We start from the raw sequence: 22,324 nt of genomic DNA, 5'->3' as shown, positions 1-22,324 counted from the left end.
TGTTTGTGCCTTCTAAGAATCTATTTCCCCATTCCTGTGTAAGTTCTGACAGCTATATGGTGGGGTTGATGGCAGCCTCCTCCAAGTCTGATGTACCCAGCCATACCCAAGTCTGCTGTACCCTGAGCCTCTGCTCCTGCAGCAGTCGACTGCTGACCCCATACCTCCACAGGAGACACTCAAACACAGTTCTGTCCCAGTCTCTGTGGGGTCTTTGGGTCCTGGTGTGCACAAGGTTTGTTTGAGCCTTCTGAGTGTCTCTGGCAGGTATGTTTGATTCTAAATGCAATTTTGCCCCTCCTACCATCTTACTGGGGCTTCTCCTTTGCCCTTGGACATGGGGTATCTCCTCAAAGTCTCTTCAGTGCTGTGCGGTTTTACCTGTCATAAATATTAATAAATAGTTGCACACAGATTATTGCAGACCACTGCAAATAGAGGGTGACCTCTAGAATACCATTTCTGGACTCTCTCCTTGGTATTGCTGTGGTCAGTATGTTTTTAAGTCAGACCTTGCTGACAGCATAGCACAGTTAACAAGCATGTGCTTTGAGGGAAGCTCATATTTGTTCTAGGTGTGTCATGTTGTCATATTTCTTAACTGTTCTATGCCTCACTTTCCCCATCTGTAAAACAGGGCTAGCAGTAGGTCCTATCTCATAGTGTTGGTCTGAGGATTAATGTGTGTATGTGATTAACACCAGTGTCTGGGACTTAATAAGCCCTCGATAAATGTTAGCTAGCAGTAATTTTGATGATGAGAATGATCATATAGGAAGGAAGGTATACTTATGATGTGTATGGAGCAAAGCTGTAGGTGATAGGTTGAGTTACAACTATGACTGATAGGCTGGAATGATATGCTGAAACCATTACTATTTAATAGTTTAGATTTTATCTTAAGATTTAAAATTTAATGGAGTCACATGTGGAAATCCTGCTCATAGACTCAAAAATTCTCCTGGCTGAAGTAATAGAGAGAAGACCTGGCTTTGGGTGAAATTGGTTTGGATAGAATGTGGGGTGAAGGTTTGTTGACCGCATAGTCTTAGGAACACAGTGCTTCAGCTGCTCAACTTCCAGGCCATCCTTGCTGGTACTCAGAGATGGGGCAGTGGCCATGGGCTCCTCAGGCTGTGTGTTTCCCTGGCTCTGTACTGGTCAGGTTTCAGGGATCCAGAGGATTATTTACAGTTGTAAATCTCATATTTTGAAATCACCCATGGCTCTGTAATAAAAATAAGTAAGAAGTTCTGAATACTGTGTCTTTAGTTAAAGGGCTAAAAGTATTTATTCTGGAAAAAATTAGGTTTAGAGGAGATAATTTAACCATCTTAATAGTTGAAAGGTCAACTTGAGAAATAATCAGATTCTGTTTATTAAACTAAGAAGGAATTTTTAGATAAGGATGCATAGAGGGAATGGAGGGGCCAGAATGATGAAAGTCAAGGGAGAGAAGACAGCTTCAGGATCATAGGTTTGGCTTTTTTTTTTTACTTTTTTAAAATTGAGATATAAATTGCGTGCTGTAACATGCACAAGTCTTATACATAGAGCTGGATGACTTTTCAGTTATGTATGAGTGAGTGAGTGAAGTTGCTCACTCATGTCCAACTCTGTGACCCCATGGACTGTAACCTGCCAGGCTCCTCTGTCCATGGGATTCTCCAGGGAAGAATACTGGAGTGGGTAGCCATTTTCTTCTCCAAGGGATCTTCCTGACTCAGGGATCAAACCTGGGCCTCCCACTCTGCAGGCAGACTCTTTACCATCTGAGCCACCAGTTATGTATACACCTCTGTGATCACCACCCAAGATCACAGAATTTTCCATCATCTCAGAAAGTTGCCCCTCCAACACAGGTATAACCATTTTTCTGACTTCTCTCACCATATATTAGTTTTGCAAACTTCACACAACTTCCTTGGAGTACTATCTACCAATCATTTATCTGTCTTCTGACTAAATTTCATTTCCAGTTATATATCCAAGAAAAATGAGTTTTTTTTTTTTTTTAAGAAAAAACATACATAAGAATGATAACAACAGCTTTCTATATAGTAGTGAAAAACTGGAAAACAATCCAAATAGCCATGAGCAAGAAAATAAACATATTGTGGTATATTCACACAATGAAATACTGCTCAGCAATAAAAAGGAATGAGATACTGATGTACGCTACAACATGGATGAACCGCAGAAATATCATTTGGAATGAAAGAAGCCTGACACGAAAGTGCATACACTATGATTCTAATTCTGTGGAGTTCAAGACTGTAGCTTTTAATTAAAGTCTTTCATGTCTATTTGATTTTACATGCCTAAGATGCTTAGAGAAAGTTCTTCCCTTTTCATAAAAGGATCTATATGAAGCACAAGATGGCAAAGAAGTGGAAGGAAAATTAACGCCAGAAGTTCAGCTTTGCTTAAGTGAGAAACATCAGCATTCCTTCTTTCTATAATGAGTAATGGAATTATGTGATGTCTCATTATTTCCTTTCATTTCCTCCTTGGATTCTAATCCTTAAAGAGACTTTAAAGAGCTATACACCACTTAAAAAGTCAGAAAAGCACTGCACAGTTAGAGTCTCTTCATACAAATTAGACTTAGAATAATTTCGAGTCTCTTCCTCAAAATAAAATTTCTGAATAAATTATAAGAAGTATAGGAAAGCATCTTATTTGGTGTTATTTCCTGCTTTAAACTTCTGATACTACCATTTTCATCACTACTCTTAGTCACTCTATTCCCCTTACCATTATATTCATTTCCCTGATTGCAAAAGCATAAAATGATAGTAGGCAGACAAATTTATGGAGATAGAAAACAGATTAGTGGTCACTAGGGGACAGGTATGTGTGAGAAGGGTGCAAATAAAGAGCCAGCATAAGAGAATTCCTTTGGGAAAGTTGTATGTTTTGATAGTAGTGGTGGTTACATGAATCTAGCCTTGGGATGAAATTGCATAGAACCACAAACTCATAGGAATGCATGTAAAAAATGATGAAAACTGAATAAGGTCTGTAATTGACTTAATAGTACTATATCAGTGTCAGTCTCTTGGTTTTTTATATCATTATACAGTTTTTTGAGTTGTTACCACCAAAATCACTGCAGATGGCGATTGCAGCCATGAAATTAAAAGACGCTTACTCCTTGGAAGGAAAGTTATGACCAACCTAGACAGCATATTAAAAAGCAGAGACATTACTTTGCCAACAAAGGTCCGTCTAGTCAAGGCTACGGTTTTTCCAGTAGTCATGTATGGATGTGAGAGTTAGACTGTGAAGAAAGCTGAGCGCCGAAGAATTGATGCTTTTGACCTGTGGTGTTGGAGAAGACTCTTGAGAGTCCCTTGGACTGCAAGAAGATCCAACCATTCCATCCTAAAGGAGATCAGTTCTGGGTGTTCATTGGAAGGATTGATTTTGAAGCTGAAACTCCAATACTTTGGCCACCTCATGCGAAGAGTTGACTCATTGGAAAAGACCTTGATTCTGGAAAGGATTGGGGGCAGGAGGAGAAGCGGACGATAGAGGGTGAGATGGCTGGATGGCATCACCAACTCGATGGAAATGAGTTTGGGTAGACTCTGGGAGTTGGTGATGGACAGGGAGGCCTGGCGTTCTGCGATTCATGGGGTCGCAAAGAGTCGGACACGACTGAGCGACTGAACTGGACTGAACCATTTGAGGGAAGCTTCACAGAACTCTGTGTACTATATTCACAACTCCCTATGACACTATAATTATTTCAAAATAATAATTTTCAAAATTATAATAAGCAGCAACCAGCAAGTCTCAGTCTTTTATTTTCCCTACAAAATGAAAAAGGCTGTGCTTATAGGGCAAGCAGCCCTTAGTAATTAGCTTTCTCCTAAAGGTAGTTTATATGGTTTTTCTTAAAAAGTGTGCCAAAACATGCAGTTCCTGCCTCTGATTTAGATGTTAGGCAGTTATTAGATTAAAATATGGTTCACAATTGCACACTGCAAAAGAACACGCTAACTTTTTTAAAGGCATGTAAATACATTTTCTAGACCTGCAGGGTTGACAGCCCTTTGTGTAAGTTCTGCTTTCATCTGTCTGTGATGTGTCTGGCTCTGCCAATGTATTTGCCCATGAACTTGCTTCAGGCAGTTAGTAAAAAGAATCCTTCTATTTAGCATCAACCTTATCTTTAAAAATTCACTTATTACATGTATGTCACAGGAAGCTTTAGAAATGCAGATAAACAGTAGAAAATTGTCCATAATCCCAGCATCCAGAAATAAAACTTAATATTTCATATGTATAATTCTAGCCTTTTTATCTCTGTATATAAATGCTTTTCTTAAAATATGTGAAATCATAATTTTTGTAAACTTGCTTTACTTATTGATGTGTACACAATAATGCAAAACTTTCCCAGCTCATTAAATACTCATCTACCATACAACCTAATGACGGCCCAGAACTGCACCTTGTGGATGGTATAGCATCTTACCTTTCTCCTATGATTGGACATTTAGGCTTTTTGCAGTTTTCTACCATTAGAAACAATGTTGTAATCAACATCCTTAAGGTTAAATATTCATGCACAATCATGATGACTTCCCTCAAGATAAAGTCTTAGATGTAGAATTGCTGGGTAGGCAAAATGTTAAAGCATTTGATTTATATTGGCAGAAATAAGTGTCATTTACAACAATGTTGTTAAAGAAAGCTTTATTTGAACAAGATGCTTCACCTGAAGGGATATTTAGGATCAGTTTCTTTATAATGATTCATCCCTCCTTAGAGATACATTGCCATTACCAAATAGATGTCTTGCTTTGACAGAATTAAAAGAAAAATATTGAAACTATATAAGTAAGTTATGCAAGAATTGTTTGCTAGTTTTTCATTTTTGTTTAACAGTGAAAGCAAAATAGTATACTAAAGAGATAACAAATGAAATAAACTTACCACTAGTGGAGAATTGTGATATTTATATTTTTCCTTCCCCCATTTGATACTTACTAAAATATATTTTTCTTTATTAAGTATTATGACCATGCACATATACTACCAACATCTTCACATACAATGAAGGAATAAGGGTAAACATTTTTTAAATGGGGAAAATATACCATAGCAGTTGTAATGTTGCAAAGTTGTGAATGTCTTGTCTATAGGAGTGAAAGGGTTAAAGATTGCCTTTGATTCATTTCAGTTCAGTCGCTCAGTCGTGTCCGACTCTCTGCGACCCCATGAATTGCAGCACGCCAGGCCTCTCTGTCCATCACCAACTCCCGGAGTCTACCCAAACCCATGTCCATCGAGTCGGTTATGCCATCCAACCATCTCATCCTCTGTTGTCCCCTTCTCCTCCCGCCCCCAATCCTACCCAGCATTAGGGTCTTTTCCAATGAGTCAACTCTTCTCATGAGGTGGCCAAAGTATTGGAGTTTCAGCTTCAACATCAGACCTTCCAATGAACACCCAGGATTGATCTCTTTTAGGATGGATTGATTGGATCTCCTTGCAGTCCAAGGGACTCTCAAGAGTCTTCTCCAACACCACAGGTCAAAAGCATCAATTCTTCGGCGCTCAGCTTTCTTCACCGTCCAACTCTCACATCCATACGTGACCACTGGAAAAACCATAGCCTTGACTAGACGGACTTTTCTTGGCAAAGTAATGTCTCTGCTTTTAAATATGCTATCTAGGTTGCCCATAACCTTCCTTCCAAGGAGTAAGCGTCTTTTAATTTCATGGCTGCAATCACCATCAGCAGATTAGGCATCTCTAATCTGCTGAAACACCTCAGTCATATATATGTTTCTGCATTTCCAACTAGGTGAATGTGTTCCTTTGCTTCAAAACAACCTGATCCTTCTCCCTGAGAAGCTAAATCCTTAGCAACAGGTTTTCTTTAGTTTTTCAAGTGTGTCTCCCTCTTGTTCTTCCACCTTCAAATAATTTTGATCATTATTTTCAGTTTCAGCTCCTTTCTAGGACTAATCCTTTGTTCCCATGTCATAGAAAAGTACTAGATTGACACAGAAGGAACACAGATCACTCCAGGAAGGGTGAAAACAGGACTTGTGTGAGTGCTAAGTCACTTCAGTTGTGTCTGATTCTTTGTGACCCTATGAAATGTAGCCCGCCAGGCTCCTCTGTCCATGGGATTCTCCAGGCGAGAATACTGGAGTGGGTTTCCATGCCCTCCTCTAGGGGATCTTCCCAACTGACCCAGGGATTGAACCCACTTCTCTTATGTCTTGTGCATTAGCAGGAGGGTTCTTCATGAGGGAAGCTGTGGGGCTTCCCTCATAGCTCAGTTGGTAAAGAATCTACCTGCAGTGCAGGAGATGCCGGTTCGATTCCTGGGTCTAGAAGATCCCCTGGTGAAGGGATAGGCTACCCACTCCAGTATTCTTGGCCTTCCCTTTTGGCTCAGCTAGTAAAGAATCCACCTGCATTGAGAGAGACCTGGGTTCGATCCCTGAATTGGGAAGAATCCACCTGCAATGAGGGAGACCTGGGTTCGATCCCTGGGTTGGGAAGATTCCCTGGAAAAGCGAAAGGCTACCCACTCCAGTATTCTAGCCTGGAGAATTCCATGGACTATGCAGTCCATGGAATCACAAAGAGTTGGACACAACTGAGCGACTTTCACTTCACTCTTTACCACTAGCGCCACCTGGGAAGCCTGAAAACCAGGCTTGGATAATGTTTAAAGGAAAGATCTGAACTTAAAAAAAGAAAAAAGGTTTAAACTTTTAAATAGAATGTGTATTATCTGCAATTTTTTTATTATTATCTTCTAATAACAATCAATAAGTGGACCCTAGCAAACAAGACAGTTGATTCCTGGACTGATTTCCCATACTGTTGTTGTTCAGTTGCTAAGTCCTGTCTGACTTTTTGCAACCCCAGGGGCTGTAGCATGCCAGGATCCTCTGTCCTTCACTACTGGGAAGTGGTTAGATGTTTAGATATTGGAAAAAAAACAAGACAAATCCATGAGTGTCCGACCTTTTTTTTTTTTCTTAGTCACAAGCACATTTTATACTGTGCCTACAGTGCTGAAGTTTTGTTTGAATATAACTTATGAGATCAGAATTGCAGAGACATCTGACCCTTTCAATTCTGTATTGGTATTTTCTCTGATTATTTGTATTTTATCAATGTCATTGAAATTTCCTTCAAAGAGAAATTCCTCATGCTGGAGTTGGTGGTAATTATTGGTTGTTGAATGAGAGATTGTTTTCCTTTTATGAAATTATTTTCTCCTGCTGCTGTCTTTTGTCTAGTTATGGACTTTTCTTTTCATTCCTACTATAATGTCATTCTTCTAAAGTTGAAAACAGCCCTACAAGAAACTTGAAGAGAATTCCAAGTATTAAGAGTTCTTCTAACCTAGAGTGAATTTTGTAACACCTTAGAATGGCATAGTTTTACCTGGTCTGAATTAAGAAAGTATTTCTATGTCATAGGAGTATAAATTACCATGAGTGTTAAAGAAGTACAGTTCTGGTATGAAATCAGATCATAATTTAAACACAAATCTGCCCCCCATCAAGCGACTACCCTCTTTGAGTTTATCTACTCTTGGTTGCACTCTGTGCTTTATTCCCTGTGTAACCCATCCTCACCCCTCCATCTGAAATTATCTAAACAAACCAAAAGGACCTATTTTTTTGGGCAATAGATTAGGCTTTATAATTTGAAAGGGGCTTTGTCATGGGTTTTTAATGAACAAAAATTGTATAGTTTTATAAAGATTTCATATGTATATATAAATGTATATAGTTTTGTAAAGATTTTTCTTCTCAGTTAACAAAAAACTGAATATAAATTTCTTGAAGCTTAATGCAAAGGAAATCTGGTTTAAATTTAAACCAGCTTTAAATTTTTAAAGAATAGTTTTTAAAATAAATTGATTTATCACTAAAATACTTATATTTTTTAAAAATTCAGGTAATATTTTTTTCTTCACTTTAGTATTTCATATACCTCTTGAGAAATTTTATAAGTAACAAAGAGGTCCTATTTGCTTTTAAACATGAATTACTTACAGAGAAATGAATTACCTTGTTTGTCACATACCACCCAGATACATAAGAAACAGCTGTGTACTGCATACATTGATTGACATATTCTTAACTTATGCTTTATTAGGCTTATATGATTAAAATGCTAGTGTATTTAAAATTATTGATCTTTGTTTCTACAAATGTATAACAGCTCCTACTTTTCTTTTCTCTCTGACAGATATAAGCTTACCAAAGTCGGCAACAATATGCTACACAGCTGCCTTGCTCAAAGCAAGAGCTGTCTCTGACAAGTAAGTGGATAGTGACCTGGTGGTACCAGGTGTTGGTCTGGACCGAAGGAGACGCGTTGTGTCTGAGGGTTTCTCTGAAAGTTTTCCTTAGTCTATGAGACCCCTGCTTATGAGCATGCATTTTCCAAAACCTGCTGATCTTTCCTTTCACTACTAGAAGGAGGGAATGCATATCCCCAGGAATTGTAATGGTGAATGGGTCCATAAAGAGGGATTTATATGAAATTCCATGCCTTTGAGGTGACTTTTTTCCTCTTTTTTCCTTTTTTTGCCAGACCATAAATATCAAAAGGCCTGCTTGAGACTTACACAAAAATGCCTTCTTTGATTCATTTTTTTTTGCATATTCCTCTTCCTCCAGCAGTCCAGGATGGGGTAGTGGTCACAACAGAGATGTAATACAGCAAAAGGGGATGGTCATCCCCCATCAGCAATTCCAAACTGACTCCCCATCCAGGGTTCTTTTACCTTGAGTCACCATCTCAGTGGGACCTTAGCCCTTTTTATTCAGGCAGATGACAATGGCATAGAGAATTTCCATAAACCAGGTGACTGGCAGGTAAAAGAGAACAGATGGCTTAACTGGTTTTGAGTTCATAAACGCTTACATGTCCCAATCCACTCCCTCTGGAGCATTGAAAAGCAGATACCAGGAAAAGAACACAGCCTCTGCTGTGTCAGACAGGTTTGCTGTTCAGTGTGTGTACACTTCAAGACCGAAGTAATTTTCTTTCATTCTTTTTTATCCTGTAGATCGCCAGTACCTACTGCAACATCTTTTCTCCCTACACAGCGACTCCAGCTTGGGAGGGCAGGGCCAGGGTTGTCACAGCTTCCCCTGTGGTGTCTGCCTGCCAAGCACAGCTCTGGAGTTAGCCCTGGGTGTGAGGTGAGAAAGAGATTGCATGGTCTGGTTTTTTCCATTTACTCGGGCAGGTGTCTTGCCCGCAGTTTGGGCATGCACACGCCCCCTGCCGGAACAGCCCCCAGCAGGCTCGCCTGCTGCTGAAGCTGCAAGACTTAACCCTCCATCGCAGCACTGATATGGGGTTGGGAGCCTCCTTTAAAATTCTCCCCAGTTCTGTTTTTAACCAAGTGCGCTCTTCTGTAACCTAGTTTTCTCTTTTTCCTACACTGTCTGCCCTTGTCAGTCCTCCCCCCTCCCCTGACCTAAGCAGGTACCTCCTAGAAAACTTAGATTAGCTATTTAGACAGAGAGACTTGACAGCTGAATTGAATTCCTTCCGCGATTAGACACAAGCACGCTTTCTGCTTCTGCTGGGGTTTTTGTTGGCCTCTGTCTGAAGGGTCTCTCAGAGGTCTGATGCAGTGGAGGTTTGGAGAGCTCATGCCTTTGGCTCGCTGTGGTTTTTCTGGGCCCTTGATGTGTGGATGCCTTTCCGGGTTAATGCCCAAGCAGTGGTCCCAACTGGATGGTGTTTGTCTTTCTGCTTTTCAGATTCTCTCCTGAGGCTGCATCTCGGCGGGGGCTGAGCACAGCAGAGATGAATGCGGTAGAGGCCATTCATAGAGCTGTGGAATTCAATCCTCACGTGCCAAAAGTGAGTCTGTGCAATCCTCATAGGAGCTCGTTATGAGACAGAGAGTATGTGGTGACCACAATGTCATGTCTCGAATACACTCAGTTCTAAAAAGACTGAATTGCAACCAATGAATTTTGGTTGAGGCCCCACATAGTCTATGCTTATTAGCCTCATTTTTAAGCAAAAGCTACATTCAAGAGGTTTGGGGGCCCATTCTCGGGCTTCTTATAGTAAAGGTAAATTGATAGATCTTGCTTAGGCAGGCCAGGTCAGGAAGCCTGAAATTGGCAAAATATGGAGATCCCCAAGGATGTTGATGCATTTGATAGGAATTGCACATCAGTTATGGTCTTACTTAGAACCAACTCGAGAAATGAACCTTGCTGTGAATAGCAGTGGTAAAAAAATTACTAATATGAAATTCTGTGTCTCCATAAGTGAAGTGAAGTAAAAGTCATGCAGTTGTGTCAGACTGTTTGCTACCCCATGGACTATGCAGTCCATGGAATTCTCCAGCAGAATACTGGAGTGATAGCTTTTCCTTTCTCCAGGGGATCTTCCCAACCCAGGGATCAAACTCAGGTCTCTCGCGTTGCAGGCAGATTCTCTACCAGCTGAGCCACAAGGGAAGCCCAAGAGTACTGGAGTGGGTAGCCTAACCCTTCTCAATGCAGATCTTCCTGACCCAGGAATCGAACCGGGGTCTGTTGCATTACAGGCAGAGTCTTTACCAACTGATCTATCAAGAAAGCCCATAAGTAAATGATAATTAATCAGTGTTGGCCAGCAAATAATGAGGAAAACCTCACAGTATGGAGTAGTTTTCTTTTGACTTGTGAGTGCTATTTTAATAGGAAATATTTGTCTTATTAACCACAAGACTGATCAGTTTATAAATATGCAGTATTTCCTGGGTATTTTTTATCAATTTGATTTTAAGGGAGTCAAATCATGGCAGAGGATATTTCTATAATCTTTTATTCAGAAGGAGAGTGTGTGTTTATGAATTACCTGTATTTGAGTACCTGCTCCCTGATAGGTTTATTGCTGAGGGCCATTTTCTGTTTCTGGATATTATAAAGCACATTTTGACCTCTAGGAAACCTCCTGTAGTTTACATCAGGTACAACAAGACAATTTTCTTGGGAGAATGTCTGATGAAAGTTTCCATTGGTGAAAAATGACAAAATAAGGCTGTTTTCTTGTTTTGTTGCAGTACTGTAGCAAAAGGGTGGGTTTGGGGTATGTGTATATATGCCTGTGTGATGACTTATGGAGTTACCTACTTTAATTTACTTTGTTGATATCCAGAGTGACAGAGATAGGTGATCTCTATCATTTCTAAAGTTTTACTCAGATCATGGTCATCTTTTCACAAAACAGGAAATTGAAGAGGGGTGCACAGTGCCATATTTGCAGAAGGATATATTTATCCACTGTAGTTTCAGTGGATAATGAGCAGTGCAGTATTTGTAGACTTAGGTATTGTATATAGGGTAGTATAAAATATATATCTATTTAATATCTTTTCAGATAAGTTAAAAATGTATTATCAAATTTAGTTAAAATGTAAAACTAATCATGAAAATATTATCCTGAATTACAGTAAACTAATAATATTTATTGAATTCCATTCTCTAACTACATAGCTATTTTATGAGCACACATAAGTCTCTTTTACAAACAGTATTGGACGATTGAGTCCTAGATTCTGAGACAAAAACTTGGGTTCCAGTTCTGGCTCTGTCATTCACTAGCCATGGGATCTTCAGTTTAGCATCTCTGAACTCAAAGTTTTCCCTTGTCTTCCAAGTGAAGATAAAAATATAAGCCTCTCCTATGTTCTGTGATAAAGATCAAGTGAGATAATATATTTGAAGTTCTTTGAAAATACTTGAGTGCACCATGTGTTTGTAAATCATTAAAATTATTGATATTTGGCTTGTTGGCAACTCTTCAAGTATGAGACCCGAGTCTTAACTTTTTTGGTTATACCAGCCTAAGCCTTGTCATCCTGAGACACAAGCTAGAAAACTGCAGCAATCCTTGGAACAATGCTTGTTGGTTAGACATTTTAACTGAAGCTGTCATTTAATTCTAGATAATGGTCTTAAATGGTTGAGCTTCCAGAAGAGTAGTAAGAGCCCTAAGAAATTGTTTAAAGCTGCCATGGAAGAATTTGACTCAGTCAACTAGTATTCTAGTTGCAAAATAGAAGTCTTATAAAAGTGGAAATAATTAGAACAAGTTAAGAGTATTTGATTTCACTCTAGCTTCCAGTCATTAAACCAATAAGGCATGGGAATAAACTGATTCTCTACCACTTTGCTTTGTTGATGATTGTGCTGAGGAGAAAACTTGTTTCCAGATCCTCCTCATTATTGACATTTCAAGGGGGAAAGCTCCATGAATCACTGACCTTATGTGTGCAGAGTTAATCACAAACCTGTGGTACATGTGTACATATGCAGACTGCTAGCAATATCTTTTATACATGTTCTGTTTGTTGGGACTGCTTCCTAATACTTTAGTAGACATACACACACACATGTGCATGTGTGCACACATGCACATGTGTGTGTGTGTGTATGTGTATGTATATGGGTGCCTTTTCAGGCAGAAAATAGCCTTAATTCTAATGAGACATCAATGGAGGATATAAACACTTAAGATTCTTTTAGTAAGAAGGGACTTTAAATGTCATGTGGGACACCTCCCAGATTTTAAGCTTAAATCTCTCATAATGATACTATGCAAGTTATGTTTATTATTGGTGTATGTTAATGTTTACTATGTGACAAGCACAGTGCTAACCACATATGCCATCTCATTTATTTTTCATAACGACACTGTGGTGCTATTATCCCTGCTACATAGAAGAGAGCACTACAGGTTTGGAGAGGTTAAGTAATCTGCTGTTGGTTACACCATAAGTAAATGACAGAGCCTGAACTGATCCTGGGTTATCCAGCTCTTAAACATCTCCCTCCACTGTCCCCCAGATCCCACCAGGTGGCAGACCAGCCTAGGCACGAACCTTGAAATGATGGCAGCCACATCCCTTCCCAAGGCACTCAATTCCTGTGGACAATCCAGATTTCTTCAGGGTGTTATTGTGTCTTACTTACTTCCATAGTTTCTTTTTCTCTTTCACAAGAAGTTTTCAGTGGCCTACCCCTGGAATTTTCAGTATATACATGCTGTTTTACCCAATTATAGCCTGCTTAGAAGGAGAAAAAATACCAACTATGATAACTGTGAATTGCCTTCCATAAATTTCTAGTTTAGTTCCAACCCCAATAAGAATAGTTAGTATTTCAACATTCAATGATGCTTACCCCGGGAGAGTTATTCCTAGGAACTCTCTTCACCTGCAAATGTGAAGAATAGAGAGTACTGCTCCTAACCACACCACAGGACTGAGAAATAAATAACAATAGTACAAAGTTGTGGATTTCTCTTCTGACAGGGAGCCTCAAAGTTGTTTGATTCCTAACATGATTTCTAAAGCTTTAGATTGCAGCAGAGTATAAGGAGGAAGCACCCCAGAGACTCATACTGCCATCAAATTGTGTTACTCCCTTCCCGAGGAAGCACAGCTGTGTCTCCAGCCCTACAGAAAGTGTCAACTCCTTGGATAGTTCTTCAGGACCGCTTATGATGTAATCCAACTTGTCTTTTCATCTTTTCTTAGTTCCTTCCAACAGGCCATCCTCCTCATCCTTCACCCCCACCGTTACAAGTCACCACTGGGAAGCATGTACCTCCCCATCCCAGAATCGTTCTTCCCCTCTGGTCTCTCACTACAGTACACTGATTATGTGCCTACTGGTCATTTCTTTTGAATTTTTTTTTTTTTCTTTCTTTTTTTATATCTCAAGTATTTCCCTTCTTTCATAGATAACACAAATATTTTCCTCAATTTGTTGTGTTCCTTTGTAATGTTTATGGTGGCTTTTGTTTTTTGATACATAAACATATTCTTTTATGATTTCATCTTTAGTGCTTGGCTGTTATTCATAGCTTTCTAGATGAAATTTTTAATCAAGTGATATTGGATTTTTCTACGGTTTTAAAATGGCATTGAGATCCTGTGAATTTGCTTAACTTAGGTTAAGTTAATACGTCAAAGCCTGGCATGCTGCAGTCCATGGGGTTGCAAAGAGTCAGACACAACTGAGAGACAGAACAACAACAACAACAAAAGTTTCTTTAAAAAATGGAGAAACTCTCTTTAAATACAAAACTCCTATTTTAAGCAACACTGAATGGGAAACTCTTCTAATGGGTCTTAGGATCTTAATCATGCTGGTGATTTTCAAGTACACAGTTCAAAAAGACAAAACTTTAAACCATTAGAAGAGTTTCCCATTCAGTGTTGCTTAAAATAGGAGTTTTGTATTTAAAGAGAGTTTCTCCATTTTTTAAAGAAACTTTTGTTGTTGTTGTTGTTCTGTCTCTCAGTTGTGTCTGACTCTTTGCAACCCCATGGACTGCAGCATGCCAGGCTTTGCTGTCCTTCACCATGTAATGCTGGACCAATGAAGGGCCCCTCAGTTCTATATCTTGTATTGTTACATTGTATTGCTATCTATTGTTTAATGGATTTTTAGCTTCAGTTTTTTCTTCTGCTTTCCCCACAGATGTGCTTTCCCACTGCCCTGCTCTTACTCAGCCTGACAAGGAGGGGTACATTTCTATCAGTGATCCATTACTTTACTCAGATCTAAGTTAAGGAGTGCTTATGTTCTCTTAGTATGCCACACCTCCATCTCAAGGCTCTCCCTGTGAAGAGACACATTTTCGGTTTGGAGGATGTTGCATTCACTCCTTCAGGGTGCTAAAGATAAATTTCACTTTGACAAATGTCCAAAAAATGACTAAATTATTGGTTTGTTACAAGCTGCATTAGGTATGGTTTTTCCCTCCATAGTGGTGTTATAATTTTTTTTATATGTATTTGAGAAAAGAGTAAAGAAATCATTCATAATCCCTTCATATCTAGTCATGGTGGTGGTAGTTTAGTCACTAAGTCATGTCTGACTCTGGTGACCCCATGGACTGTAGCCCACCAGGCTCTTCTCTGTCCATGGAATTCTCCAGGCAAGAATACTAAAGTGGGCTGACATTTCTTTCTCCAGGGGATCTTCCCAACCCAAGGATCGAACCTGGGTCTCCTGCATTGTAGGTAGATTCTTTACCAACTGAGCCACCAGGGAAACCCCCGTATCTGGAAGGAGTAAATATATCCCTAGTTCCCAACCATATACTCCAACTGAACGGTCCCATGTTAACTTTCAAAAATATGAATATGCTGTGTGATTGTGGTTCCTAAGTATTAAAAAAAAATTCATAGAAAAAAGACAGGAAGAAAATAGTCTTAAATATAATCTTATGGTTGGGAATTGGGGTATGTTTACTCTTTCTTGGGGAGGATCATCAGATTTTCAGAGTTCTTTGACCTTAAAATGGTTATCTTCTAGCTTCACAGTAAAGTCCAAGTCTTTAGCCATGTGCTTTCAAAAATTTAAAAATATTTTCTGGATGATTTACTTCCTTTTTCGTTATAAAAAGTATATAACATAAAATTTACCCTCTTAACAAATTTTTAAGTGTAAGCATAGTGTTGTTAACTCTAAGCCCATTGTAGTACTGCACATCTCTAGAATCTTTTCTTCTTTGTGGCTAAAACTTTATGCCAACTGAACAGCAACTCAGCACTTCTCCTTCCTCGCAGGTCCTGGTAACAATCATTCTACTTTCTCCTTCTATGCATTTTACTACTTTAGCTACCTCATACAGGTGGAATCATGCATAATTTTCCTACTGTGCTTGCTTATCTCACTTTGCATTATGTCCTCCAAGTTCATCCATTTTGTTGCACAAGGCAGAATTTCCTACCTTTTTAAGACTGAACAGTATTCCAGTATGATGTGTATGTGTGTTTATATGTATACACCACATTTTCTTTATTTATGCATTCATTGATGGAAAATTAGATTGTTTCTACTTCTTTACTATTGTGAATAATGCTGCAGTGAACATGGGAGTGCAAATATCTCTTTGATTCTGTTTTCAGTTCTTTTAGATGAATCCCCAGAAGTGTGATTGTTGGGTCATATTTTTTGAGGGGTCTTCACATTGGCTGTCCCATTTTACACACCCCCCCCAACTGTGCATAGGAATTCTAGTTTCTTCACTTGCTTGCTAACACTTGTCATATTCAATTTTTTGATAGTGGCCAACCTAATATGTGTAAGGTGGTATCTCATTGCGGTTTTGATTTGCATTTTCCTGATGGTCTATGATGTTACCTTTTCATGTTCCTGTTGATCATTGTATGTCTTCTTTGAAGAAATGGCTGTTCAAGTCCTTTGCTGACTCTTAAATCAGGTCATTTTCACTGAATTGGGGTTCCATTATTTATTTGGATATTAACTTCTTTTCAGATATGGTTTACAAATATTTTCTCCCATTTCATAGGTTGCCTCTTCTATTGTTTCCTTGACTATGCAGAAGCTTTTCATTTTAATGTAGTCCCACTTGTCTACTTTGCTTTTGTTGCCAGTGCTTTTGGTATCATATCCAAGCCATCATTGCCAAGACCCAGTGTTAGGAAGTTTATCCTGTGTGTTTAAGTCTTAATGCATTTTGAGTTGATTTTTGCCTATGGTGTAAAATACAGGTGCAGTTTTATTCTTTTGCATGTGGATATCCAGGTTTTCCAGTGTCATTTGTTGAAGAGAATGATTTGTTTTTTGTGTTCTCTAATTATAGACAGCAGTTTGAGATCATCTTGACTAGTGAACGTCTTTGGGCATAAAGATTTTTTTTGGTCTTTAAGATTATTAAATTTATCTTAGGATAAATTTACATAATAAAAATGACTGAATAACATATAGAAGCATTCAGGGTTCTTGATGTTTATTGCTGAATTGCTTACCAAAAAAATTATAGCAGTTTACACTCACATCAGCTGGTGACTCTTACTTTTCCATTTTATCACACTCTCACCAGCATGGGGCAGTTTGTCTAAAACCAAAAAAAACAAAACAGAAGGAAAATAGAAATTTTGATTTTTATTAAGTACAGACAGATGTAATTCTGTTCTTTTAGTTTGTATTTCTTTGCCACTGCTAGTAACGTGGAACATGATCAGCCTTGTGCGTTTATTCTTGTCTGAATTGTCAGGCCCAGTATGTAGAGTTCCTGTTATTACTGGGAAAACATTAATTACAATGATGATGCAAGGGGTATGAATATAAGTAGGCAGATTCATCAAGTGTTATTGCAGGAGTTCAAAAGTGTTTGAAACAAGAACTCCTACTTCCTGTCCACAAGACCAGAAGGAAGTATGGGAAGGAAGAGTTAATTAGCTCCCTGCCAGGTTTCTTTTTTTTGATAAAATGGGGATAAGAATAAAGGCTTCATGATGCCGATGAAAAGTAAGTGGAACTAACTTGTTCAGAACATAGTAGGTGTGCAGTACGTGCTGGCCCTTTCATCGCCTCTTCCCTTGTACCTTCAGCTGTTTCTGCACTTGCATGCTGGCCACAAGTACAGGCTGCTTAGAAATGTACTTTAATGATACTTCTTAGACTGCCATAGTCTGGAGAATTATAGCCAGAGAGAGTAACAGTGGCGCTACAGGGCCCCGACCTGGAGTGCCCACAGGTTCTCCTCAGTCTCCAGACCTGGAAGAGGCTCTAGCACATTCCGGCTGCAGCTGTTGTCTTCATGAATTTCTAGTTTATAACTGCTGGCTAAGTCCTTCACTTGTGACTGATTAAGAGTTACCCATTTCCGACCTGTGCCTTGTACTCTTATTCTAGCACAGTCATTCCTACTTGCCACCACCAAAAAAATCCCAAACCAAACACCAACAAACTAATTAATAATGATTTATTATTTTTAAAGCAATAAACAGCTTTTTCCCTCCTATTGCAATCTTATGTGAAACCTCAGTAAACAAAGTAATTAAAAGTAGAATCACTCTGGTTGAAACTGGGATGAGAAGGCTGGTAGCCCTGCAACTCTAAGGCACCTCTTCATACAGTTTAAAAAATAACAGAAGCCTGGGAGCTATCCGCATCACCACAGGACAATCCCAAACTCATGAGGTCCCACAGGAGGCCCCACACCCATTCTGAGCCCTGGGGGGTTGGAGTACTTGGATGCTGTGGGTGGAGCTGTTGAGGGAGAAAAATCAAGAAAAGTCACCAGGACCAAAGGGGGAAACTTTCCTCTTCATCTTGCCCCAAATCCTAGTGCTGCTAAATCTCAGGCTCGTCTTCCTTGGCCCCCCGAGGGGCCTGCAGGGGGTGCATAGGCATCCTGAGGGTGCTGGCGGAAAGGGGCTTGCCACACTCCTGACCCTCAGTCAGCAACAGGGCAGCCTGGGTGCCTGCCACAGAGCTTTGAGGTGAAGGTCTAGTTTTTAAATGATAAAAGGAGCATGGAAAGAAAGGCATAAGAAAATGTAGAGGAAAGAATGAAGAATGTTATGACAGAAATGCACTCCCATTAAAAAATTTGCATTTTTTAAAAAGAAAAGTTCGTCTCATGTTAATCTAAAATTTCATAGGGATTTCTAGAGGTTTGTGGGGAAAAGCATCCTGGTAAATGTATATGCTAATGGCGTATCCACAGGACCTTGTTATAGTGATGGAAATTCTGTTTCTTGCAAACACTAATGTAATCCTCCCTTTGTATCTTAGTAAAGTTGATTGACAGAGTATAAAATTGCTTTTTAATCCAATTTAGGAAACAAAATGTGTCGTGGGTTTTAGCATTTAAAAGTGCTTGAAGCGTGGAAGCAGAAACTCAGAATACCCTGGCAGATTGTCTATGATATTGTATGTCAAATGGTACATTTCAGAAATATTATTATTTCAATATAAGTTTCTTTGACTTGAGTCAGATTTTGTTCCAAAGCTTTTTTGGGTTAGAGAAAGGAGAATGTATTGTGGAAATAGGACCCAGGGAAAAATGAACACAAACCAGTTTTTAGCCACATTTCTCAAAAACAGAAAGTTTCTAAGAGGTCTCTCTCTTTAACAAAAAGCAGTGTAGCTGCTTCCACAGAGGACACTCCCACTGCGAACCCCCTCTTCCCCCAGCTCATCCTGTCTGATGTTTCCTCAGCCTTTGGTCCCAGTGACCACTTTTTCTATTTTGAGGTCATCTTGGCTCTGTGCTACCTTCTTCCTGTGCCACTGCTGCCTCTCTGGGCTCTCCTCCTGCAGCACTTCCTCCTTGCCCTCCCTCAGGTTGGTCCTCAGTTCTCTCCTTTCCTTCTGGAAGCCCTCCTGGGAGACCTCGTGTACTCCCGCTTCTTCAGCCTCTCTGCTCCCCGCATACTCAGACCAGCATCCCTTCACTCCTACCTTCAGGCCGTCACTCCAGAGGTGTTTTGTAGGCACTTCAGCTGTTTTTGTTACCTTTCCACCACTAAGCCTCTTCGTCCTCTGGTGTCTTTATCTTAGCTGATGATCTCCCATTATGGTAGTTTCCTAAACTAGAAATATCTCAATCACCTTGAGTCCTTCTCTCATCCTCAGACTCAGCCAGGTGGCGAGTCCAGGGAAAGTCCCCCTCTTCAGTCTCATTGGCCCTCACTTGGACAGGAGCTTTTTGAGACTTTGCTAACCTTAGTCTGTTCCCTATCTGGAGCTGCTACACATGACTTGCCCATTTCTTTATGGAGAAACTTTGGTACAAACTGTACCAACTCTCTTCCCAGTGCCTACTGCAGGGGTTTGCAGACTCTGCCTAGGAGCTATTAGAGTCTTCAGTCCTTGTTGGGTGCTTTCCTTAAGATCCCTCACAGCTTTGTTTTACATCAACTTCACATTCTGTGTTACGTTTCTTTTTTTCTTCAAAACAGAATTTTCAGGGTCTCACAGTTTGAAAACCACAGAATAACTCAGGGGAAAGGTTGTACTCTGGAGCAAATCACGCAAGGCCTTTTACATCTGCGTTTCCTGCTCCACTCCCTGGAGAGTAGCATGAAACCCGAGTTCCAGGGTAGGTTCCATCACACACAAATTGTGCAACCCTGGACAAGCTATTTAACTTCCCAAAGTGTCCATTTTTTTCATCTATAAAATAGGAATAATAATATCAGCTCCCTCACACAGTTGTAAAGAGTACCTGAGATAAGTATGCTTGACATGTGTTAGTGCTTCATCAGAGTTGGCCATTCCCGTCAAGTTAGTACTCAAGCCCTTCAAGACTGCAAACCCATTATGCCCTGTGATGCTTTGGCCCAGCCTTACATTGGCTTCCGCCTCCCCTCATCTTTACAGTTAAACTCTTGTTTATTTAGTAAGACTGACTCATATTTTCCTCTTTCTGTGAAGCTGTCCCAGAGACAATGTTCCTCATTTGCTTCCTTAGTACTAAGTATATGCCTCTTACTAAGACAGTCATCATGTTGAATTTTATTGTTTCTTTGTCTGTACATGTGTGCACACATGCATGTTTACACACACATACACACACACATTCTCTCTCTCACACTCACACTTTTACAAAGATTAAAGGTCACCAAGGTACGGACCTGACCTGATCATGTCCATGATCTGATCAAGTCACTTGAGGTGACTTGTGGATGTGCCCATATCTGTGCCCCTGGGGTAAATTATGGGTCCTCCCGCATGTGTCATTGGAGAACACTGTGGCCACTGCTATGGGCTTCCAAGGTGGCACAGAGCCCACTTGCCAGTGCAAGAGCTACAGGAGATCCAGGTTCCATCCCTGGGTCAGGAAGATCCCCTGGAGGAGGAAATGGCAACCCACTCCAGTATTCCTGGTCTGGAGAATCCCATGGACAGAGGAGCCTGGTGGGCTACCGTCCATAGGGTCGCAAAGAGTCAGATACGACTAAGCACATATGTGTAACATGTGGCCACTGCTATATCTGTGCCCTTGAGGGACAGCACTCCCATAATTTTTCTTGAGATATACTGTGGACATGCTGTATTTTATGAATGAAGCAAAGTAGCTGATGAACAGATAAGTGAACCAGCAAGAAGCAGTGAGCTTGAAGAGAACCCCTGGGTGTTACTACAGCTCACCAGGCTGAATTTGGCATTTCAGCTTTGCTTTGTGCTTGTCTTCAAACTGGTCAGCTGATGACCCCTGGCAGCCAGTTCTCTTTAGCTGAACTACTACTACTATAAAATTGCTGAAGTGTTTTACCGAGAAACAGATTCAATCATATGTGGGACATATATCCACAGGAAACACAGCTTCCCTCCACAGTAATTTAAATACTTCATTTGTTTGTTGGTTAGCAAAAAATAGCTTCTATTTAGTGAATACTCGTGTGCCAGAACTGTGTGAATGCTTTACAAATATTATCCTATGTGGTATACAAAAGTTAAAGCAGCAAGAGGGTATTTTTATTATTTTGTTTTAACAGATGAGCAAACTGAGTTTGAAAAAATTACATAACTTGTCCGAGGTCTCCTAGAATAGTGGAGACAGGATTCAAGCAGCAGTTTAAGGGAGCAGGGAGTAGATGAGCAGTGGGACTGGGGCAAAGGACTGTGCACTTGAGGCCCCACTGCAGCATGGTCAGAGCAAGCTGTGGTCCCCTTCAGGCATCTCTGTTCTGTTCCAGCATGTGTCTTACTGACTCCAGGGAGTAGACATCACTGAAACTCAGAACATGCAGCATGGCTTCCCAGTAGCACTAGTTTATTCTCTGAGCCCTTTACTGATGTTTTTAACACATCATTTCTAAGCTCAAAGCCTCTTTCAGAGCCAGTTGCACGAAAGCACTGAAGACATGAAAAATTGCTCTCCCTGGTTATCTTGTTTGTTTGTGTGGTTTGCTTTTTATGTTTCTGATGCAAGTCTAGAAAATAGTTTTGTTATTATATACACACACACACATGCACATACATATATATATGTAGAGAGAGATAAAATATTAAAATACTTATTACAGAAAACTTGGAAAGCATAGAGAAAGTAGAAAAATTAATCTCCATAAGATCAAGTATTTTCCACCATTAACATTCAATCTGTGACCTTCCAATGCTTTTAATTACTACATATACATTTGTATTACCAAAATCACAATCTGTATGATACATTTGTTTTGTTCTTTCTTCATTTAGTGATATATCATGAATATTTCCTCATGCTAATAAATATTCTTCCACTACCTGCTTTTGGATGAGGAACATGATAGGCTTCATCTAAATGTATTGTAGTCTAATTAATTTGTTCTTTCTCGTTTTCTTTATTCCCACATTTTTGCCAGTTATTTTCTTAGGACTTCTGCTGTTATTGGTATTGAAAATCCAAAAAGGGAGTATGGACTATTTGGCATTAATATCTGTGTGAAGGATAACTTTGGAATCATGTTCACTCTAATTATTATAGAATTTTAAGACCTTAACAGAAGAGATCTGAGCAGTCACCTGGGGTAGCCTCTGACAGGGCACCTCCCTTC

General features: G+C 39.7%; 1 protein-coding gene across 33 annotated transcripts in view; it reads left to right on the top strand.

Annotated features, from left to right (window-relative positions):
• The window catches only part of ST7 (suppression of tumorigenicity 7), a 315,966-nt gene that overhangs the window by 213,442 nt on the left and 80,200 nt on the right, over window positions 1-22,324 (top strand). For all 33 annotated transcript variants that reach the window (XM_081537854.1, XM_081537850.1, XM_081537845.1 and 30 more), the window contains 2 exons: window positions 8,242-8,314; window positions 9,774-9,876. In XM_081537854.1, coding sequence (XP_081393980.1) covers window positions 8,242-8,314; window positions 9,774-9,876 — 176 coding nt within the window. The remainder of the gene's footprint in view (window positions 1-8,241; window positions 8,315-9,773; window positions 9,877-22,324) is intronic.

The sequence above is a fragment of the Giraffa tippelskirchi genome, chromosome 10 (genome assembly GCF_054371585.1).
Source record: "Giraffa tippelskirchi isolate mGirTip1 chromosome 10, T2T-mGirTip1v1.2.pri, whole genome shotgun sequence".
Taxonomy (NCBI): Eukaryota; Metazoa; Chordata; class Mammalia; order Artiodactyla; family Giraffidae; genus Giraffa; species Giraffa tippelskirchi.
Note: the sequence above shows the minus strand (reverse complement) of the source record. Positions and strands in the feature narration are given on the sequence as shown.